This window comes from Augochlora pura, chromosome 11 (genome assembly GCF_028453695.1).
Source record: "Augochlora pura isolate Apur16 chromosome 11, APUR_v2.2.1, whole genome shotgun sequence".
Classification (NCBI taxonomy): domain Eukaryota; kingdom Metazoa; phylum Arthropoda; class Insecta; order Hymenoptera; family Halictidae; genus Augochlora; species Augochlora pura.
The window spans coordinates 13,111,467-13,136,071 of NC_135782.1; the positions used below are offsets into that span (position 1 = coordinate 13,111,467).

Genomic DNA, 24,605 nt, shown 5'->3' on the forward strand with positions numbered 1-24,605 from the left:
CTTAGGAACGTCCTGTGTAACGTAAAGACCTAAAATGGACGTCTTTAAGACGTTCAGTGCTTATCGCGTGCCATCAATATTATTATACGTAGATTTTCAACCGCGGTGTGGTTACGTCCGTTTTGCATTTGCTATTTCAATGGCAAATCAACGTGCAGCGGCGCGCGATTGTACAAATCTAATCGCTTCTTTCGGGATTACTGTTTAAGCCGAAATTATCGAGCCCCCTCCCCGTTTGATTTAGCGCAGACACAGGGGAAGTCCATTAACAGGCTTCCGATAGAATGTTAAATATAATATTACTCTCACAGAGAGCCGGAGCTATTCATGCGAATTCGTATCGTCGGAGATCAATATTGAAACGCTGGAATGCCCCCATGTATTTCATCCGTCACAATCAATTCATCGGTGATTCTCTATTCGCGATTCCATTAGTTTCGGAATAAAATAAATCTAGTCCGGGGATATTCGCGAATTTCCGCGAAATATTTCGGGGCCGAATAAACTGGTACCACGAAACGCTGCTTGTAATTGAACCTGCCGCAAAAAACAATTATTTAAAACGGTGAACAATATCCGTTCACAGTGCTAAAATATCATTTACAAATACCCAATGTTCACGGGCGATTCTTAAATTTCGTACCGCGTTACGTGGGACGAAAACGGAATTAGCAAGCCCGATGTCAAAATTTATGCAAAATGAAATTGATCTTCGTCAAATGCAACAAATACGATGCGAACAGACATTAGCAATTTCTTTAGAGACCATTGAGAAATATTTTATACATTCCTGAACGTTATTAGGAACGAAACGCTCGGAGCGATTAATTCATTTTGGCCACCCGGTATATAACAAGCTCCCGTCGCACCAATTCCCCTCGTGTTTGGACTCATTTTAATCGGAAAAACCTTCGCTATCCGTTACCAGTACGACCATAAAAGTAGATCAAACATGATCAAAAATCGAACTTTCTCGCGATTGTTTTCGTTCGCGAGTAGACTGTGCGAATTCGGGTTTCGAATCTCGTGTAAATTGAACAGCACGGTGTTGTAGTACACACCTTCGAACAATCGTATTAGAATGATCCTGGAAACAGAAGTTCAGGGGTTGTGACGAGCTTCCCGTGCCGGGGTGGACTCACTCACCCCTCTGCGGTCGTCCCTCGATTCGAACTCTCGACGCCGAGCAAGCGAGCACGGGCTTCCATGCCCGAATATCAACGGAGGAAATTTCACTTCCTTGGTCACCGTCAATGGGATTACCATCGTAACTCAGTTAATTGAACTGTACCGCGTAACAAGGGTAATAACCCGCAAAATGGTCTCGTAGCTGCACGCCGCGGCAACATCGGATAAACACGACGACGCTGCGAGTGCTCGGTGAACGCGAGGGGGCGGGACGGGCCGGCAAGAGGACACGGGTGTACGCACGAAATTTTATTCAATCGGCTGCCTAATTTCCGTCGCGCGCGATCAGGCCAACGGCGCGTCGAATTTCCGGCGCCGAATTTTGAATAATTTTTATGCGCGCGCACCGTTGCCGAATTATTCCTTTATGCGACAGAGCCGACGCTCTGCTGCACAAATTCATTGAAATAGTACCTCGCTTGCCTTTCCGTTTCGAATCGCACGGAAATCTAAATGAAATTCGTTAAAGTTCGACTGGTTTTTCTATAAATTGGAAATAACTTTTGAATTTGTGATAACGAGGGAGGGACGGTTCTTGGGGTAATCGTGGTAATGCAGATTGGCTTATACTTGTGTAGCATAGTATAGTATATACTAATATAACATATTATACATGTAACATATTATACATATTATCCATGTATATTACAGTGGAATATAGCATACACTAATATAATATACTAAATATGTACTACAGTTTAATATAGTATATACTAGTATATTATACTATATATTAAAAGTAACATCAATGTTTCTTTTTCTCGTGACAAATATACTCGTCGTGAAGTAATAGTAATTTTTCTTTATCCGTTTCTTTATCTTTATTCTTTTTCTCATGATAAACGTAATCGTCGTGAAGAAATCGCTTGTTTCTTTTACACTGACGAATGTACTCGTCGTGAAGTAATATCAATGTAACTTTTTCGTGACTCGTTACAAAGAAATAGAATTGTTTCTTCTTCCGTGACAGATATGCTATTCAGGAAGAGATAGCAATATACTTGTCGCAACGGATATACTCGTCACGGCGAAATTGTAATTCATATACATTGAACGACGAACATATACGTCATGAAAAAATGTTCTTCTGATATCGGATAAACTTGTCATGACTCGTCAACAAAGAAATGACCATATTCCACAGTGTCCAATATATTCGTCAGAAAAAGCATCAAGTTTGTAACGAGCAACGAGTATATTCGTCACAAACGAACGTATAATATGTTTAAGAACATTATTTTGAAAATTCTTCAGACGCTCTTTCACGCTGACATAACCTTGACAGAATCTGACACGATTGCGAAAGTCCCAATGTCCTCATAAATCCCTAGAAAGGTTCTTCAAATATTCCCAGAGAAGAAGTTCTTAAAAATCTAGTGACACAGAACCTGGTGGACTACACACACGTCTCATTGGAGCGTTAAAACTGTCTCGAGCCTATCACTACTCATCGGCTCGGCAGGAGGGAACGAAAAATGAATAAAGAAAGACGAATGTAGAAGGAGAAAGGAGGAAGAGAGGATGAAAGAGAGAGGGAAAATAAGAGAGAGAGAGAGAGAGAGAAAGAGAGAGAGGGACACTGAGAGCGAATAAGACACAGTCAGAGAGAAATATAGAGAAAATAAGAGAGAGAGATAGAGAGAGAGAGAGAGAAAAAAGAAAAGAAAGAATAAAAGACAGTGTGAGAGAAAAAGAAAGAAAGAGAAAGAGAGAATGAGGCTTCGATCCATGTGTGCCTATTGTGTGCGTGACTCTACGTGTGGTCGAGTGGGACGCTCGAAGCGAGACAGAGGATCGTTAATCGAAAGGAAAGCATCGGGTTGGACGGGGACAGCGGATGGCAACCGTGCGCGGAGGGGGCGCGCGGGTGGTAGGGCGGCGAGAGTGGGGCCGCAAATAGATTGGTGAGGTGGAGGAGGAGGGGGAGGAGGGAGAAGGACGGAGCTGAAAAGGGTAGAAGGGAACGAAGGAAAGAATTGGCAAACTCGCAACCGGACTATAAAACCCGCTGCAAAACGAAGGCGGCGAGCAACACAAACGAACGATCGGTTTGCTCGTCCGTGTGTGTACACGCCTCGCCCCGCGAGATGCGGCTCTTTGTCATTCTGTTTCACTTTCTCCCGGGGCCGCGCGCGCGCGCGCCTCCTCGTCACTCTCTCTCCCTGGCTATCGATTTTTCAAAGGCCCGAACACAGCCGAACGTTTAAATACAAGAAGACGCCTCTTTTGCGGAGCTTCGGAAATTTCTTTACACGCCAACGGCCCCTATTGTTTCCCTCTCCCTCCCCTCCCTCCCTCCCACCACCACCACCATCGCCGACTCCGCAGTCGCGTTCCCTCTGGGGCTACTCTTTCGATATTTCGGCCGAGTTCTCGTTTCCGTTCTACGACGACCGTTCGGGAATTTTTATCACGTACAGGCCGCTCCAAAGTTCACGACGTCGCGAGGCTCCTTGCCGCAGTCCGAGTTTTGGATGCAAATGGAACGCTGGGAGCGATGTACAAGGTGATCCAAAGTCCGCGGACATTTGCAGTATGCGTGGGCTCGTTTATCGTTAGGGATACCTTCAATCTGAGGTCATTTTTCTCGATGGTAGGGTTATTTGCGCAAAGATGACGGGACTCATGGTTATGGAATGCTGAGTGCAACCTACAGGCTGTTTCAAAGTTGGAGAACAATTTGGGAAGAGGTTATTTTTTATCCAGGGTTAGCGATTTTACTTGCTAGGAAGGATATTTTTATATTAAAGCTGAAAGTCGTATTTGCAAAATATTTAAAGAAATCTATAGGGCGTTTCAAGGTTGGAAACTAATTAGATAAAATGGCGGACGGTCTGCTATCAGAAAATTTTAAAGTGAGACATAATTTTCTTTACTACGAGGGTTACTTATGCTACAGGAATAATTCTAGTCTACACTAAAAGAAGCAGCGAAGATCGAGGCACAATTCTATAGCAAAATTTGAATAAGATTCCAGCAGAGCTGTGTAAAAATCAATTTTCAAAATAGTAAATAAACTATAAATATTTTTATTTTCTGATATAATCCAATATTTGACAAATTACCTTTTAAAAAAGAAAACAATTACGTGTAGAAAATACTTTTAAAAATATTAATTTGTCAAATCCTGTATTATGCATAAAAATACAAATATTTATAGTGTTTTTGCTATTTTAGAAATTGCTATTTTCCACAATCCTGGATTCAAGCAGTTGCACGAACTGCTCGATAGCTTCTTGAAGCCATCGCCGGCCGTGGGACGAGCGAAAATAAACGAAACCCATTGTACAAGCCTTCCAATGGATGTCGTTGTTGCTCGAATTGATACTCGCGTGAAAGTTTGATTAATTCGCAGAAGTGACGCTCCGCCATATTTCATATCCACGCGCGACGAGCGTCCATGTGGCCCGCGCGCGTTTGTGTACGCACAAACATTAACGTTTAATGAACTTCCATTCTTGCGCGCACTGTGCGTTAACTGCAAAATAAGTCGGAGCCCATGTCGAACGATATTTCTGACAGATCGAGATCCATTTCAACGGAATAGAGAGCGTAACTTCGATCATGTTAACAGAGGCAACGTACGAAATCACTTTTGAATCAAGGACGGGTTAAAATTATAATGCGTAGCTAATTTATTTACAATAATATATATTTATAATATATATGTCCATCAGCAATCTTCAAATGAAAATATTTCGAAAACAGTAAATTTTCGAGAAAATTGTTACATACAAAAGTTACTCAGTTAAAAAAAATTAAAAACTTTTGTTTGAAACATTTCTTCCACAAATGTAAAGTTTTCGAGATTTTTTAATTTAAAGTTTCCATATGATCATACAGTGTATATTATCTGTAGGGTGGCACGCGAACTTTGAGTAAAAATATCTGGAAACTAAAATCGCATTTTGCCAAATCCAGTGGCAGACTTTTAATATTAGATTTGCCCTGTAACTTTAACCCGATCTCGTTCCAAAAGCGATTGCTAGGATCGCGGACTCCCCTTGGAAACGTTACGTAGATTAGTCCGTTTGCGAGTCTCCGCTGACGGCACTGGAATACGCGGCGTTTGAATATACTTAGATGAAAACTATTTTAGAGCCGGATAATGCATCAAGCGGGGATCGGGTGACCGCAACATTTGAGGTTACGTTCGCGGCGACTCGTTAACGCGCTGACCGCTGAGTCGCAGGCCAGAGACCCCCCACAAAATCATAGCAATCAAGAAATCATAGTCGATGCTAGTTAAACCAATAATCGTAAATATCACTGTAAATCTTAGTTACAATAAAACAGAAACCTATCCTCTATCCCCCCAGATGTGCTAGTACGTCGTGCATAACCTGATCGCTGCGTTTACGAGTGAAAAGTGACTCTTCTAATGGCTGAATAAATAGAAATAAATCCAAATTCAAATTCACATGGAAACCGTGCGTATCTGGCAAGGATCTTGAAAAATCGACGAATTCCAACGAACTCCCCAGCGATTCCTCGCGGAGTTCCGTTAGGGCCGGCAACGCAGCAATTAAAACGGAAGAGATAAACGTCGAATCGTCACGCGATAGTCGAAGAACCTGCTGGAAACACGGAGCTTCCGGCGCACGTGGGGCTTTCGCGTTTTGATTAATAGCTATATTACGGCCCGGTTGGCATCCCTTTATTTAATTGGTTTGGGAACGCGTGCCTTACCGCCCCGAGACAAGTTCGCCTAGCCGCGAGTTGAGAGCCGCTGCGACCTGCACGGTCGCCGAACTATTGCTGACGAATGGCTGTCCCCATCTCGCGCTCTCCGCGCGACGGTTCTCAACCAGCGTTACCAACGAATTCATTCCTAGAACCGTCAGCAACTCGGCAAACGTGTTTGTCAATTATTGAGAGGTTAATTGTCGGGCGTAACCGTTGCGTGGCTGATTCGGTTTTGGACAACTTTCTCGGCCGGTGGAGCTCGGGTTATTCTGGTTGGTTTGGCCGCGTTGCCGTTTGCGAAATCCACTGGTCGAGCAATCTTCATGCGAAAATAATTGTTCGAGTTAATAAAGAACATATGTCGGTTGAGAATATTGTTCTTTTTTTAATAATTACCATTAGTTGGAACTAACGTGATAAAATCTTTCTGATGACTTTAGAATTTTATGTTTGACTTCATGTGCTTTCGTCATGAATGTAGAAGGTCAATGGAAACGATTTTAATTACTTCGAGACGATAAAAGCGTAGAAAATTTTGAAATCCAAAAAATTCAATTTTCGTTACACGCTTTTGGACAGAACAGTTGAAAATCGCGGTCTTTTTAACAAATTTTTCTTCAAAAATTTCTTTACGAATTGTTTAACAAATTGGTCATTGATAATTGATTTTAGAAAGCACTGGCTTTCAAAACCAAGAAAAAGCAATGCAAAATGTTTTCGCAGCTTCGATAGTTTTTGAAGATTATATCTGACAATATGTACAAGCTGAACTCTTTTGCTGTCTTAAATAGCAGCCACTTAGCCGAATAATAATTGCATAAAATTCGCAGTTCTCTTTTCTATTGAATAAAATTGAATCGCCGTTACGTAACCTATAAGCTAGTGAAATTTAGCAACGGCATTGTTCATATAGCCATACCGCATTCTATGTTTTTTTTCGGGAAGGTAGAACGATGTGCGTCATCTAAATGGAAATTTGTCGATTTCAACTAATACGAGGAATTTTCTTGATTTCTGTTCACAGTCACCGGGAGTGATGCCATTTTACGGCGACACGAGCGCCGGCTTCCGGCCGGCAGCCGGGTTCGGGAATACTGTATGGCACCAGGGAGTCGCCCCCGTGGGAGCAGTCGCGGTTGAAACGTCAGCAGCGCCATGGCCACCTCAGCAGTTCATCCAGCAAATACCGGCACCGAATCAGCTCGAAGAGCTGAGGTACCATACTCAGTACACCACCGCGGCGCCTTACCATCCGCAGCCAGGTAATTGAACAACGAATCGATTCCGGCCAATTTATGAATGGCACCCATATTGGATCCCCGGGCCAATGGGGACCGGCCATTCGGTCGATCGCCGCGACACAGCCCGCTGGCCAATTGAACCTACCACTTTCGACCGTTCGGTGGTAATTCATACGATTTGCATTGTCCCCGATGATGGCAGGGTTCGGGGATTCAACAATGTGGAATTTCTTTCGGTCACGTATCTCGAATTATATAATAAATCCTCCAAAATTGTCCTCTGAAGCAGAAATGGATTGGTAACTTGGAAGTTTGGAATAGATTAACTACAATCTCTTTTAGAATGACTTCGTTCGAGAAGGGAAGATTGGAGATTCGTCCATCATATTATCTAACCTCTTAAAGAAAGAATTTTTATAGTAGGGAATTGTTTCTTTTTTATTAATCATCGATTTGATGCGATGAGGTTTTTTCAACCGATTCTCAATTTCTTTACACTTGGAATAATTATAATTTTGAGAAAACTAAACTTAAAACTGGACGAGTCTCCGATGGCCGTAAATTTCGAAGGTCGGATTTCAATTTCTCGGATGAAGAAAACAGCGACGAGAGGGCCCCGGCCCTGTTTGCCGGCGAGCTTTTCTGTAGAATCAGCACGGGAATTTTCTGATTACAGTCGCATATCAGCAGCAGACTTTCATTACGACGGATCAGTCGGCGTTTCAGCGTGCCGGGGCGACAGGACAATACACAATCACGGGGCAGCCCTCGCCCTTGCCGCCGGTCGCCCCGCAAACGGTACCATCGACAGCTCAGAGGCCGCTAAACGGTCAATTCATGGATCCCGCTGCCGCAGCGACCCAATCAGTTGGTTATGAAAGGCAGGATTACGTGAATGGCTACCAACAACAGGTACGTTTGTCCGAGAATACGTTCCTTTTTTTTTAATTCAAACAAAAACCAATCTTCATAAAATATGCTGACCGGCGTCCGTCTCGCTTCGCGCCGAATATCAATCAGAGGATCAGCAGTCGGCGAACAGTTACGATTGATTGTTCGCTGGTTTGTCCACCTATATGCGATCGTTGAATTACAAACTGGCTTCACTAACTGGCTAATGTGAGGCGACCATCGAGACACCAGGATGCAGCTATTATTAGCGGAATGGCCGCGAAACAGCGGACGCCGCGGCAGATTTTATGAAGACGCCTAGTCGTAGATCGGGAACGAGGAACGATACTACAACCGGGCAACCCGATTTTAGTTATAGAGCAAGAATGATGATGTTTCCAGGACGTGACGATGGCGCCGCCGCCGTCTACGACCCCGACGAGCCGCAGCAGCTCGGTGCACATGGAGAATCAGCAACAGCAGGGAACGCAGCAACAACAGTCTCAGCAGTCTCAGCAGCCGCAGACCGACACGCAGGTGAAGGGGTTCGCGACGATCGCCGCGAGCAATGTGTCGGGAAACGAGATGCCTGGGTATCCACTTCAACCGGGCCCACAGAGTTTACACAGCTCTAACGGATATCCAGGCTACGTGGAAATGGGTCAACAACACGTGGCGAACCATCAATGGCAGCAGCAGGTTGCGCAGCAGCAGCCTCAGCACCAGCAACAACAGCAACAGCATATGCAGAGACAGCACACAGTGGGGGATGGCGGTCAACGGCATCTCTGGTCGGATACTAGTACCAGCGCGAAGATGAACAACGTGAGCAACAGCATGAGCTGGTCGGACGGGACGATGCAACAACAGCAACAGCAGCAGCAACAGCAGCAGCAGCACCAACAACAACAGCAGCACCAACAACAGCAGCAGCAGAAATCTAGCCAGCAGCAGAGTATGCAGAGCAATAGCATGAAGGCGCAGGAGCAGCAGAGCATGCAGCTGCAGGGTCAGCAGGAACTGCCCAGACCGGCGAGCCACATGAGCTGGGAGAACGGCAGCGTGAAGGAGCCGCAGACGCCTCAGTCGTGGTCAGACAATACCGAGAGCCAGCAGCAGCCGAGCCAGGGGAACTGGTCCCGCCAGAGTCCGAAGCTGCGGGATGGTCAGAATCCGAGATTGACACCCTCTAGTCAGCAACAAGCGCAGCACCAGGCCTGGCTGCAGCACTCGCCGAAGCTGTCGGACCACCAGCAGCCTCAGCAGCACCAGAACGCCAGGATGACGCCGTCCGGACAGCAGCAACAGCAGCAGCACAGCTGGCAGCAAAGCAGCCCGGAGTTGCAGCAGAACGCGAGTCAGTCGAACCCGAGGCTGACGCCGTCGGGGCAGCAAATGTCGCAGCAGCAGCAGCAACAGCAGCAGTGGTCGCAGCAGACAAAGATCGAGAAGAGCCCGAGACTGACGCCGTCGAACCAGATGTCCTGGCCGGACACGCCCACTAGTCAACCGAATTGGTCGCCGAACAGTATAAAGAGCGACGGCAGCCAGCAGCCCCAGCAACAGTGGCCCGACTCCCAGCCAAGCCCGAGGAGGACGCCCGGGCATCAGCCTGCCGCGTGGCAGCAGCAACAGCAGGACAACAAGATGGACAGCCAGATGTCCTGGTCGCCGAGCTCGGTGCCGGAGAACCAGCCGACTTGGGGCCAGCAGGCGACCAAGCAGGACATGCAGAATTCTGGCGAAAGAGTGATGTGGCAGCAACAGCAACAGCAGACCAGCGACGCTAGTAAACCGAATGGGTTCTCGGACGGCCAAGATGCTCAGGAGAGTAACGTATTTGCTCAATCTAATCGTGTTAATTTAAACAGCCGGCTGAAGTCGATGATACTGAACAAGCAACAGCAGCAACAACAGCAACAGCAACAGTTGCAGCAACACCAACAGATGCAACAGTCCCAGCAGCACCAGATGTCCCATCAGGAGCAACAGCATCACAATCTCCACCATCAGATGCAGTCGCAGCACGTAAACAGCAACAGCGGCGCGAACGGCGAGTACCATCACGGTGATGACAGGGTGCGGGACGATAGCGCCGACAAGCTTCACGAGAAGCAAAACGATCAGTATCTGAGCCAGTCGGGCATGATCTCTATGTCGCAGTCGAACGAATCTCTGACCGGTAATTTTTTATTGCATAGCCACCACCCTCGGGTCGATAGTTTGCCCGACGGTGGTGGCTTATGGGAGTGGTCAGGAGGGGGCGGCGCGTTAGCTAATAGCGGCGCGCTGCCGGGCAGCGGGATCCCGTCGATCGAGAGCTTTATGAAGTTCGGCGAGGCGAAGACCGAGCTCGCGAAACCGTGCGACAAGCCGTCGGAACGGGAGCCGGAGAGCAGGGGGGAGGAGGAGCTGTGGAAAGAGGCCGAGAAGAACGATGACAATCACACCGACGACAAGTCGTTCCAGCGGGACTTGTCCGCGGAGCGAGGAGGGAACGAGTTCGATGAACACCCTGCCAAGAAGAAGCTGGAGGAGGAGAAGAGCAGCGAGGCCGGCGAGGGTCTCGAGTTCCAGGGGGTGAGGTTGGAGGAGGAGGGGGACCGGGCCGAGAGCGTGCTGGAGAAGGAGCCGTCGACGACGGACGCGAATTGCGACAGCTCTCAGATCATCAAGCAGGAAAACATTGGGGACTACGCGTGCTCGGGCTCGGAGTGCGCGCCGTCGCCCACCGCCTCGTCCAAGAGCGACAGCTATCAGGCCAGGGAGATCAAGACGGAGCCGGACCAAAGGTCGCTGGACGCCAGCGAGTCGTACAAGTTCCGTGGGGACGGCGGGCCGGCGAAAGTCTCGCCGGGCGTAGGTTCGTGGTGTTGTCGTCGCGGCGGCACCGAGCAGCCGACACCCGAGCACCTGCGCGAGGGCTGCTGCCAGGGTCTGCAGACGCGGGACGAGATCCTGGCCGATTCACCCGAGAAGCCCGATAAGACGGACAACGGCGGGCCGCAGAGCCCGCGCGCGGTCCCGGTCACCGCAAAACTCCAAGATCACTTGGACAAACTGAAGAACAATGCGAGGACCGAAGTGCCGGACTGCAACTGCTTCCCAGCCGACAAATGTGAGTTGCTATTGCGTATTCAGCACGACACTAACATTGAGAGAACACACTAACCACGAATACCATGCTCCGCTTATCACACGAGAAAAAAAAACCGTGCGCCTATGTAAAACCCGGGTGGTGAACCGACGTATGTACCGATCAATCCGTGACAAAACAAACAAAAATATAAATAAGTAAACAGACCTGTATGCTAATCGAATCACCGGCCGAGACGTACAGACACAGTATATACCGAATAAAAAAAAATAAAAAAAGTATAAAGTTAAAGCGCCTCGATCAGACATCGACACCCGCAGAGGAGCGTGCACGATAGAAAACCTAACTTGCTGTGCCCCCCAAAAAAACAAAAAGTATACCGATGCCTCCCCCCTGCCTCTGCTATATTTGGGAGGGGGTATATATACGCGCCCCTGCGTGCATCAAAAACACGCGGCATAAATGTTTCCGTTTCTCTGTTGCTTCTCCTATCCGTTGACAAACGCCCTCCCCGGTGTCTCGTAAGTAAAATGAGGTTCAACCACAAGGTCCGCCAGAGCCCGGCTCCTACTACACACACCTCGGCGCGGCAGCGAGCCTGCCCGACCTACGGAACGATCTCGAACGAAGAACCGGCCTTAAGGGAAACGCCATTAGATTCGAAAAGGTCATCTACACCGGAAAGGAGGGGAAAACCACCCAGGGATGTCCGATGGCTAAGTGGGTAAGCGAATTAAACGGCTGTCCGGTTCAAAGCGAGTCCCATTCACTCATCTCACAGACCCGCGAACCGATTCCATCCATCATCACTTGCCACTACCCACTCGTCTGCAGACACACCGCGCGCACACACCAGTTCCGGAGCGCGTACACCGCGATTCAGGTTATGTCCGTGTGCGGTCGGCCGCGCCATCTGTCGTTACATAACCTGTAAAACCTTACTCTTAGTTTCACGCATTTCGTTTTTTATTTGCTGTTTATTTAATTCTGCGTTTACACATTTGTTGCTTTTCTTCGCGATACTACGATTTAATATTATTATTATGCTTATTATTATTATTACGATTATTATTATGATTATTATTATTGTACGATTATTACGATTGCTATTATTAGTATTATTATTACTGTCGATTAACATTGATTGTTACCAAATATTCGATGTAGCCCAATTGAGGGATTAAGTCTCCGTGCGGCCGTTGAAGACGACGCGACGATCTTTTCTACGAATTTTCTCGAGTATATAGTGAATTAATTTCGTCCGTTTTTATTGTAGCGAGAATTAATCGTTTGGCGCGATTGCGCATGTAATCCTGTAACATGCTCGGTGCCCCTGCGGTGTTAGAGCACTTGCGAACACCAGCGGGAATTGGCCATTCACATATATAGAGTTTTTTTCGGATAGTTTTATTATATAGAGAGAGACGGATCTAATATATTGAATCGATTATTAGCGTAAACCGACCACGAGTATTTATTTCACGCGTGACCAATAGTTTAAGCCGATTTTTCATCTGTTTAGTTGGTAAGGCGCGCTCGAACGTATCGTTTGTCCGAGATGAAACCGTTTGTAACAATTTGTATCCGACTCGAATTACACACGAGGAATCGAACTACTGGACAATAAACGCAGCCGCACGACGTTCGTTAGGTTTATTTTGATTTTAGCGCTGACCTAATCGTATATTTATAACAAACATGGTAGAAGACGAGTAAATCGACTTTGTCTCTTTGGAATACACATTTTGCGATAAGTAAGCCATCTTAATCGACTAGTTTAACCATCTCCCATTGACAATCACTTTGGCCACTTAATTAACAATAAATAGGACGTAAGTAGTGAATAAACGCCAACAGAACGACCGCCGGATAGCAACTATAGCAAAGTACACTTAATATATTGTCAACTCGAGACCGAGTACCATGAAAAAAAAAAATCTGTAAAACTCACGATGGAACGTAAGAGAATAAAATAAACTGACATTTTTCTTCGAAATCTGAGGTCTGAAAACTACCCTGATCACCTGACATAACCCAACCCGATCCCACCTGCGAATCGCTTTGAATCGTCCGCTCGAGTATCACTCTCTCTTTCTTTGTGGTCCACGTTGGTGATGGTGATTGTAATATCAGTGATTCGCTAGATAATCCGACGATCCGGTCTGGAGGAGAAGATCCTGACCATAGTGAAACACCGCCAAGGCCACAAGTGCCCTACAGCCTGGATCGTCGTGGCGATGGTCGCCTGGGAGGGCGTGCCGACCCACGAGGCCGATCGGATCTATTCACTGTTGAGCCATAAACTGAACCGTTTCGGTCTGCCGACGACCAGGCGATGCGGGACCAACGAGCCGAGGACCTGCGCCTGCCAAGGACTCGATCCTGACACCTGCGGCGCCAGCTTCTCCTTTGGCTGTTCCTGGTCCATGTACTACAATGGCTGCAAATACGCCAGAAGCAAAACCGTCCGTAAATTTCGACTGTCAGTACGATCGGAGGTGAGCTATCCGTCAACAAAGCAGATCACCTTCACCGGTGCCGAACTTAGGGAGGGGGTTTTCGGTTCGGTCGCAACGACAAGTCGGTTTTCGTATCCGGCGAGGCGATACGAAATTAGATTATGTTGCGCGACTCGCTAACACGGCGGCGCCACCTGCTGCTTTTTTCAGGAGCAAGAAGTCGAAGAAAGAATGCACGTCCTGGCGACGCTTTTGTCGCCGCTTTACCTCAGCCTTGCACCAGAAGCCTTCAACAATCAAACGCAGTTCGAACGCGAAGCGAGTGAATGCCGTTTAGGGTTCAAACCTGGCCGACCGTTTTCCGGCGTCACAGCCTGCATCGACTTCTGCGCGCACTCTCATCGTGACCTGCACAACATGAACAATGGATGCACCGTGGTGAGTAGCGCGACGGACGCGTTGAGGCTGATAAAATCGGGGCGGATTGCAAGAGAGATCGGTTTTCCCAAACAGGTGGTGACGCTGACGAAACACCGGTCGATATCGAAACCGGAAGACGAACAGTTACACGTGCTACCTCTTTACATTATGGACACCACCGACGAGACCGGGTCGAAGGAAGTGCAAGAGGAGAAGGTCCGGGCTGGGCACGTGGAAGTGCTGACAAAGTAAGTTGGAACTTGAGAAGGCAGCTTCTGGCGCGCTCTTGGGCGAGTAACAATGTTGCTCACGTGATCGGTTTACAGATACCCCTGTGAGGTGAGGGTCCGCTCGGTTCCGCTTCAACCGTGCAGGCGGCATGGGAAGAAGCGGAAAGAGGACGAGCCGGACACAGCTAGCAGCAAGAAGGATGGCTCGAAGGGTATCAACGAGAAAACCTCGGATCAGAACCGCGGGCCAGGCCACCAGGAGCCAGCTAGGTCTCAGATGAGAGACCCGCAGCTGTCTTTGGAGATGGCGTCAATGTTCGAGGGCATGGACGCGCAGTTGCAGAGCTCCCAGGTGTCGTCGACGGTGCTGGACAGTCCTGTGTCCATGTACCAAGGGTGGGGCTACCAGAACGAACAACAGTGGAGCAGGAACGGCTGGCTCGACCAGCGGAAGAACAACTGGCTGAACCCGTGGGGCGAGTACTCGTTCGGCGGGCTGGAGCGGGACGTGAAGGTTGACCCCGACAGCACCAGTCTGGACGACACAAGGCCTAGAAGCGCGGTCTCCCAGGAGGAGCATCGACCCGGCTCCAGGAACCTGCCGAACTCCACCATGGACTCGCCTAGGAGTTGCTATCCCCATTCACCGAGAGCGCATCCGATTTCACCGAGGAGCTCCCACGCTGGGACCCCCGCGGATCCTTACGCCATGTCACCCAGGGGCTGTCCATCTGTGCCGCAGGACCAGAGAATGGCGTCGCCGAGGAGCTCGTACCCCGAGGCCGGCTACCCGGCCGGCAGAAGCTATCAGAACGTCTACGACAACAGACAGGGCAGCGCGTCCCCGAAAATCGGCTCGTACACGCCGCACCTGGACCAGAGGAACGTGCTGGTCCGTCCGAGCCAGCAACACGGCCAGAACAACCTGCGGAACGTCGTACAGGCCTGCGACCAATCGAAATTACCGTTCCCGAAGCTACCGCAAGATTCTAGTCAGAAGTATCCCGTCGTGACGCAGAACTACTTAGAGGCTCAGAGGTCGCAGGCCGAGACGTTCCCGAACCGGGTCCAAGGACACTATCCGGCCCACCCAGTCCAGCCGGCGAGGAACTTTCCGTACCAGGCTCATCACAACGACCCCAACGACGTGTTCTCCGGCGGCGGGCTCTCGGTGTCCTCCTGCATGGACAACAACGCTAGTCACAAGCTGTTCGGTGCCGGCAATCCGGACCTGCTGCTCCACAGCTCCGCGCATCTGACCCCGAACAACCAGCCGCACAACGAACCGCAGAATTACGGATCGGTGGACCAAAGGAAGTACCGTCATCAGCAGAAACCGGAACAGAAGACGGCCATCAATCAGATGTCACCGGCGCCGTCGGACCAGGCGGGGGGAGGGGGTTGGAACATGTTGGGGCCCTGGTATCCGGACCAGCAGCAGGGCTACAGTAGTCAGGTGCACGTCGAGAGGAACCATCAGCCGGCGGTGGATCATCAGAAAACGTTGAATTGGAACGAGAGAATGCAGCAGCCGGACCAGTCGAAGCAGCACTGCTGGGAGGCACCGTCCGACCCCTCGCCGTTCCGGGTGCCGAAGGGCAGGCCTCCGTCGAGGACTGCGTCCAGCCAGAACCCCACGGACAATACATATCAAAATTCTTCCAATAGGACGTTCCTGAAGCCGCAGGATCCAGCGCGGAACGCGTATGCGGATAGTCCGAGCAACCACGTCCAGAGCAGCGGTGGACCTCAGGTGAATCAGAGGAGGCCGGACTGGTCAGAGGACAAGGGGAAGGAGGGCTACCACGACACCAGGCAGCCCGCGGCTAACACGAACGCCAATTGCTTCCCATGGCCCGAGGAGGTGAAGCAGGTGCAAGAGTTTCACGGGATGCCCGGCCTCGGACATCCGCACGCGTCCTTCCCGCAGTACGGCTACCCGACCTACCCCGTCTTCGACAAGCCCTACTCCAACACCTGGGAAGGCTACAACTACCATCAGCCATACCACGGCCAGACGGCCGAGTACCCGCCGCAGTTTTATCAGCAGCCGAAGAGGGAAGCCTGCTTTCCTTCGCCTCAGTATCCTTATCAAGGAGTGCCCCCTTACCAGAGCTTGAACCCAAGCTGGGCCAGATGGGACACTCCTCGATGGGACATTTACGGGCCGCCGCCGTACTTTCCGGTGATACCGGAGCCACCTCCGAAGGCTGAGCCTCTGGGCGAGGTGGCCGACTACTCCGACAACGAGGAGTGCTTCAAGGACTCGCAGATGGGCGGCGTCGCGATCGCCTTGGGCCATGGCAGCGTGCTTTTCGAATGCGCCAAGCACGAGATGCACGCTACCACGGCTCTGAAGAAGCCCAACCGGCTTAATCCGACCAGGATCAGCCTGGTGTTTTACCAGCACCGGAACCTGAACCGACCGAAACATGGCTGGGACGAGTGGGAAGAGAAGATGCGGCTGAGGAAGCTGGGCGTCACCGCCACCACTGCCACCACCAGCAGCGGCAATACCTCCACCACATCGCAGCAGCCGTCGACGCCCACGACGCCGAACAGTCCTGCCACGACCATCACCAACGACAAGGCCACCCCCATTCCCCACGTGCCGAACGTGCCCAGCTCGCAGTACATGATGAGGTCGCCGACCTACACCACGATGACCTGGACCACGCTGTTCCCCATGCATCCGTGCATGATAACTGGCCCGTACCAGGAAGGCGGCGCCATCGGATGAGTGACCGTCGGTGGCCACGGTTCCAGCCATCGATGATGAACCGTGCCGGTGACTCGTTCGGTCGATCTCGCTGATACTTGGAGGACGCGTCGACAGAGGACGCTAGGCCGCCGGACCCAGGCCGAGAAGAGGAGGAGGAGGATGGGAGCAGCCGGAGAGAAGCGGTACTACTGAAGGGATCAAAGTAACCGTCGAGGAGAGCTGCCTCGACGGGCCATCGTGACGTCCAGTAGAGACGGCTATAGATACAGCCGTTGGACAACGGGACCGACACACACGAGAACACAACACGTTTGCACTGCCATTTTTCTATTTCACGTTTTTGCGGGGGAGCACGAGGCTCAAACAGAGACCTGAGGGGAGAAACCATTGGGAGAGGCGCACGACGAATACGGGAACGAGAGAGGAACGGACTCGGATGGAGAGAGTTTTAAATCGGGGCTTCCCTTTTTTGATACCGATCTTTTACACGAATCATGGATGTTGTGTGGTGTCGACGTTTGCCGTACCGATCCAGCGTCTGGAACACGCCGAAGAGGATACAGAGAGAGAAGCAGCTGAGAGAACAGGTCACGACAGCCCTCGTTGCGAGGGCTTCGCCAGTGTGGATCACCGTGTGGATGAATGAGGAACGGTTTAGATTGTACATGTGTTTTCCTTTCTCGCAACGACGAGGTTTCGTGTGTCGATAGTAGAGAGTCGTGATCGTATTTAGCTAGTCTAAGCCTGGAGAGACGACGAGAGCGGTTCAAGCCGGTACAAATGTCCTGTACAAAGCCAGTTTACGATTGTGTATAGTCACGCAGAGACGGGTCGTTGATCTGCCATTTTTCTTTGCCGCACATTGTTCTCGGTTATTTAGCGATTCACCCTAGGAAAACAGCTCCGGGCAGGGTAGACACAGCACCCCCTTGGGCAAAACAAATCCTCCCACACTCACAACATCCGCGAGGAAGGAGGGACGTTTTTGAAAAGTCGTGTGCACAATCTCGACGAGACGAACATATTATCCACGCACACGTGTACACTGATCATTCACGGGGACAAAGCCACACACACCACGTACACATACATACGTACACACGCGAAAATGATCTCAAGTTTTTAAGGTAATTAAACGATAATCTTCGACGTTTAATTTCATCTCAGATTTCCTACTCTTTCTCTCTCTCTCTCTCTCTCTCTCTCTCTCTCTCTTTCTCTCTCTCTCTCTCACTCTGTCTTTCTACGTTGTTTCCCTTTCGTTTGTTTTCGTTCGCCTATTGTACATTGCGCTTCTTAATCATCGTATTTATTTGTAAACGTTTTTTGCACGTGTTTGCACCCACGTAGGCTCTATCTCATTACCGTGTACCGTTTAAGAGTGAAGACCCCCCCCCCCCCCCCCCCCCCCCGGGCTCTCTCGGATCACACACACACACACATGCGGATAGGAGGAGCACACACACAGGAGAAAACACACGGAACTATATTATACGGGCGCGTGTAAAGCACGCGCGGTAATTAATTACTAACAATTCTCGTCCTTCGGGTCGGCGCTGAGTACAAAGCATCTTTTATCTAACCTAATTGTCGAGGAGAGGTGAGACGCGCGCGGGCGGGCGAGTCGAAAGGGAGGAAAGAAGCGAGAGCATAGGGGGAGAAGGGAGTGGGGGGTAGACAGGCGCGCGCGCGCAACGGTACGGAGGGAGAGGGGAGCGTGTGCGTCTCTCGTTGTCGTCTTCTTGGTCAGTCACAGTTCTTCCGACTGTATTTTTCAAGCCTTTTAGAGTCTAGCTCTTGGCCCCGCCGGCGCGGGGTCCGGATATTAGTTTTTCGGGGCCTGGGGGACGGGCCCCTCTCCGAGAGACAGTAGAGGGAGACGAGTAGTGTCCCTCCACGGCGGGCGAGGAGGACGGTAGGTAGTTCCATCGGGTTCGAGAGAGAGTGCCAGATGCCAAACGCGATGACGACCCGCGTCGTATTTCCCCGCCCCCTGTGTCCTCGCGTCTGCGAATATTCATCCCCTATTCACCAGCCCCTTCGAGGCCGCTCGTGTTTCTTCGAGTCACAGAGCCCGACTGGTCTCTCTCTTCTCCGCTTCTCCCCCATTTCTCTCTGCTTCGTTTCCACTGTTCGAATAGTCTGTCAGTTAGACCAGATAGAGGATCAAGGTCCGCGACCGAGACGATACGGAGAGAGGTAGCCGAGAGAGGACAGGGTCAAGGTCCCAGGGCGGTCCGAGATCTTAGCTTGTTTCAACCCTAATCCGGCGCTGTCCACGGGCGGGGACCTCTTGAGCGCCGCCTTTCCCCTCCACGAGCCAGCTCGCGCGGTGTTGGGGGCACCGTTTGCTTCTTGGACTCGTCTCCCGTGGACAGCACCGTGTATAACCTATAACACGACCACGATTTATTTATTCGTTCGCGGGACGATCGTTCTTGTTTCGCGAAACGACGCGGGCCCCTCCCCCTCCGCCGTTTCGGCTGTAAGACGCCCTCTGGCCGGCGCGGTCGGAAGCGGATTCTACCGAGCCGGATATGCCCGGTCGCCAGAGAGGGTCGTCTTCGCCGGCACGGACGCCACAGAGAGGGGAGGAACGCGTCCGGGACCCTCGCCCATCGGAGTATTATAAGAATCATTAATATATTATCATTCATTATTATCATAACGTAGTAGTAATAATAATTAATTAGCGGCAAAACAGTAATAATTAGCGAAATAATCTAATTTAATCGATTATTTATTAATTAAGTTCTTGATGAAACGTGTTGTTCTAGTTGCTATTCTATTAGTTCGTTTCTGGGTCCTCGTCTCTTTATTTTCCGTTGGCCACGTTCTTCTGTTCTCCCGTCCTCTTTCTCTTCAGTTTTTTAATCGCGCACGCCGTCGATTCGTTCAGCCCGGTTCGGGGACCATGTGGTCCCAAGACGCTCGCAGCACTGCGCGGTTTATAGTTTCTTTGGGGAAAAATAGTTTCGCGCTCGACGTTTCTCACGCTAGTCCGCAATAGGTCTCGATTACCAGATCGGGATTGATCGCGCCTCCGGTTTTTGGTTCATGCGCGCAACTCCTGGATCCTTGGATCGTGTTTGGGAACGACGAGGAGGGAAGTCGGCGATCGATCGTTCGCCAGATATCTATTTTTTAATCCTGATCGGTGCCGCGGCGTGGCGTTCCGCTCGCGCGCGCGGCTCGATCACGGCCAGTCAATTAAGCGGAAATCTTTCTGGCGGAAGAGGTTAGGTCCCGATCGATCCGTTCAGGGTAGACGCCGAGTTGTCCCGCGAGATCTTCGACGTCCATTTCTTTCGTCTCGCCGACCTTTCGACGGCGGGACTATTTCGGATTTTTTACCGGTCGGCGAGCACGTTTCCTCTCATCCCGACGCTCTCTGGGGCGACTTCCGGCCGCGAACACATCCTCCGGAAAATCCAACAACGGCGCGATCACCGTTTCGTACTGCTGACGATTCTTCCATAGTTTCAAACGACAATCGAAACGTTTAGTAATGTCACCGGCAATTATCGAGCTACAATGCTTCAGGTTTTAAATGTGTTACGGTTTTAATTGTTGGAACGGTTCCTATATTTATTTCGAAACATAACCTAGAAGGACGCGAAGGTGCGCGGAAACAGCAACGCATTGGAATTATTTTACGAATGACGAATTCCAGGCACTTTATGGTCACTGAAAGAAAAACTAATGAATCACTTCAGTGATGAATTTTTATAGTGGAGAACAATCTATTTAATTTTTCTTTTTATTTATCATCCTTTTCGTTCCGTTCAATGAGGTTCTTTTGCTGGGGGATTTTGTAGGGAATAGTTTTTCAAATGATTCTCATTTTCTTTGCATTTAGAATAATTATAATTTTAAGAGAACTAAACGTAGAAGTTAACGCGACGACGAACTCTTCTTTGTTGAATTTTAATCGGACTTTTAATAACTTCGAATGGTCAAACTTTCTCTCGGATAAAATGCTCGAAGCACAGCCTTTTCAAACGCGACGATAAATTATTTTCAACTGAATTTAAGTCATAACCAATGACTGCCCTCAATGGCTGCCGATGTCATTTTAATTACAAATCTAGAATGATTTTTCTTACAATATTTACATTTTACGTGATATTTTACGCGTATGAAATTTAATCTCGCGGCTCCCACAACCGTTACACTTTTAAATTTAGAACTTTATAATATAAAAATTATTTTGGGACGTGACGTAGTAATTTCCGCAGTGTCTCAGAATCGTCACCCGAGTGCGAACGAACGTTCTGACTAACAAAATTTTTCAAGCACGGAATCTTCTCAAATGCGACGAGAAATTCCTTTCGGTTGAATCCGTGTACTGGAACCATGAAGAAACCGTCGATCACACTTCACTGGCGCACGATTCTTTCCCGATTGCGATCGGCGTGTGCTCCACACAGAGTCCACGGCGAACGAGCGGACGCGAGTGCCGCGTGTGCGCGACATCCACGTGACCGACATAGCCGTTAGCTGGGCAGCTCGGGTCCGTTTGTTACGGGTTCTTAGTCGGGGCCCCTCGTGCCGTAAACTTGCGTCGAGCACGTGAACCTGCTGCGTCGTAGGCTCGATCGTTGGCACACGCGGTTGAACGTAATCATAACATAACCTCTTCCAAAAAAGCTTCGCGGTCGTGATCGACGGATTTTGGACATATTAACGGGGATCGATCGTGTGTCGCTTCCACGCGCGATCAAGTGGACGGGAGGGACAACTATTTTTCGATTGTAGGGACGAAGAGAGGGGGAGGGCGGAAGTGGAAGGCGAACGGGTGAATAAGGGGCTGTTGTCGTTGCCGCTTCTTTTCTTCGTTTACGGATTTTCTGCTTCGCGACAGGGACTGGCGGGAACTCGGGATTGTGACGCGACGATGCCAAAATAGTATTAAAGCTGGATGCCGCGAGAGGGGAAAGAGCGGGAAAGAAGCAGGATTAGAAATTTAAGGGCGCGCGCGCGCGACGGCCGGGATTTATTGAGGCGGTTAAGCTGTTGCGCGCACGTACACACACACACGCATACATAAACACACACGTATACACAGTGACACGGGTGGTCGCGCGCGCCGTCCGCGATCGCAGTCGATCACAATTCGTTTCCATGGTAGAACACGGCCGCTGCGTAGAGAAAAAGAGAGCGGGATGAGAACGAGAGAATTTCTATTACGAGGGTCGCGAGTTTTTCAGCGTGTAGAACGGAATGAGAGGGAGGGAGAGAAAGGAAGAAAGTGAGAGAGAGAGAGCGAGCGCGTGCGATCGTGTAAGAAAGAAAGAAAGAGGTTGAAAACTGTATTTTTTCTTCCAATGCCAAAAAGATGCCATTTTGTTTTGTACGAAAAAACCTACGAAAAGCTTACAAAAAAAGAAGATATAAATAAATAAATAAAAGTAATAGTAGTAACGATAACTGGAGCGAAGTAGCGGAACGATGATGATGATGATGATGATGATGACGCTGACGATGATGATGATGATAATGATGATGACAATGACGATGGTGGTGATGATAATGATGACGCAGGAGATGATGATGATCATGATGCAGGAGATGACGATGACGATGACGAGGGGGTGTGCGAAAGTTGGCGAAGCGAAGCGAGGAAGAACAAATTTTTTAAATAGTTTGTAGCGAACTTATCTATATATATACTATATACCACTATATATATATATATATATTATATATGTATATATTATATATAAATATATATAGATGTAATTACGACGACAAGATACAAAAGTGAAGAATTACAAACCGCCGGAAATACACTTCGTTTGTATATTCTGTCTCGCGTGGTGAAATAATAATAATAATAATAAAAAACAAAGAAAAGAAAAGAAGGGGAGGAAACAAAAGTGGAGTAGGAGGAAAGAATTGTGAAAAACACTCATGTCCGCCTTATGAAAAACGATTGACGCAGGTTGAAACAATAGGGGTGTTCGATTCGATGCGAGTCGACCGACAAAAAAAAAATGATAAATAGTAATAATAGTAGATCGACTGGTTGTGCGCGGCTGTCCGATCGCCGCGGGGGAAGTGATCGCGCCCTTTCCCGAGGACAGGAAACGGATGGGAGAGAAGGGCGAATGGTTTTCATTTCTGTAACAACGTATGCCGAGCCTGCGAAAAACGTACGGCATTATTATTATTATTGTTATTATGATTATCACTATTATTATTATTATTACTATGATTATTATTATGATTATTATTATTATTATTATTATTACTGTTATACACGAAGGAAATCAAATGTGCGACCGTGACTACGTAAATGTACGCCGACCCTTGCGCACAGGAATCATCGCTGAGCGATTTCTCGGTAACAAGTCTTCGCGTTCAATTTTCTCAATTAACAATTGATTAGCGAAAGCGATGAAAGAAAAAGTGATTCGACTTCTGGACGGACCAGTAATTAAAACACAGTGGACGGTAGCAACTTGGACTCTCTCTCTCGAAATACAATGAACGCGTTACATATCATCTTTCCCAAGTCGTTCATAAAAGGACTCGAAAAGCACGATCTCGAAAATGGTGAAACGCTCGAACGATCGATTCGGTGGGCAGAGGCCGGCTCGCGCATCGCCGAAGAGAAACGCGTACTCGACGATAGATAAAAGAAACCGAAACAATAACGAAGATCGGCTCGCTCGGAATTTTTGCACTTTTTCGTACCAAAATGCATCCCCTCTCCCCCCGAGGCCCCGAAAAGAAAACAATGGAAAAAAAGAATAGGGCATACGAATATAGCGCTACGTATACACCGATAAACATATGTGTACATATATTTTTGGATGAAAGAACCACGAAGAAATTTTAAATCGAAATTCGGGCCGCGATGCGGGTCAGAGGTTGTTGTCTCGATCGATTTACACGTCCTCGGCGTCCTGATCGTCGACGCGGAACGCGAGCTCACTCACACGGTCGGTAAAACGCGAGCTAGATTATTTATAAAATCGACTAGGCTGCGGTTATTATAGACGCGCGTTATTCGAACGGAGAATAGGAACCGTAGCGGTAGGATTTCACGTGGGTGGAGCATGGAAGGGGCCATGTGACGCGGCGGCCGTATAGAAACGCCCGCAGCGCGTCCCAGCAATCCGCCCGCCGCGAATCGGTGGCGCCTGGGGCGTGTCGCGCACCCCTGCCTTGCACCTTTGGTTCGAAATCCGGCCACCTCGGCCTGGTTGCCGCGATCGGAACGGTGAGGAGACGCTGCGCAACGATAGCGCCGCCGGGGAACACCTCGGCCGACAATGAAAAAGATACCGGTCACCGGGTAGGAAATCCATCGAGAGAACGGTCCCGGCCGCATCGGGCCGAAATGTATTTATGAATATTTATTTACGCGTGATTAAACGATGAAAAAGTAATCGCGACGAACGGGAGAAGAAAATCTAATATATTGACGATTTAAAGATAGATGGTCGTAAGTTAAATTATAAGTTTTATAATTATATATATATAGGTATATATATATAAATATATAAATATATATATATATAGGTATATATATATATATATATATAAATATATAAATATATATATACTGTAAAGCGTTTTGCCGCCTTTCGCCGTTCGATCGCGCCAAAATGAACCGCGGGAACGAAAAGAAACGAGCCGAACCAGCGAAAGGTACTCGGCGAG

At 49.0% G+C, this 24,605-nt stretch overlaps 1 protein-coding gene across 2 annotated transcripts in view; it reads left to right on the forward strand.

Annotated features, from left to right (window-relative positions):
- The window catches only part of Tet (tet methylcytosine dioxygenase-like), a 220,543-nt gene extending 197,933 nt beyond the window's left edge, over positions 1-22,610 (forward strand). For both annotated transcript variants that reach the window (XM_078194910.1, XM_078194911.1), the window contains 8 exons: positions 6,899-7,136; positions 7,792-8,027; positions 8,409-11,124; positions 11,652-11,827; positions 13,248-13,601; positions 13,773-14,000; positions 14,076-14,230; positions 14,309-22,610. In XM_078194910.1, coding sequence (XP_078051036.1) covers positions 6,899-7,136; positions 7,792-8,027; positions 8,409-11,124; positions 11,652-11,827; positions 13,248-13,601; positions 13,773-14,000; positions 14,076-14,230; positions 14,309-16,952 — 6,747 coding nt within the window. In that variant the 3' untranslated portion in view covers positions 16,953-22,610. The remainder of the gene's footprint in view (positions 1-6,898; positions 7,137-7,791; positions 8,028-8,408; positions 11,125-11,651; positions 11,828-13,247; positions 13,602-13,772; positions 14,001-14,075; positions 14,231-14,308) is intronic.
- Positions 22,611-24,605: the final 1,995 nt, after the last annotated feature.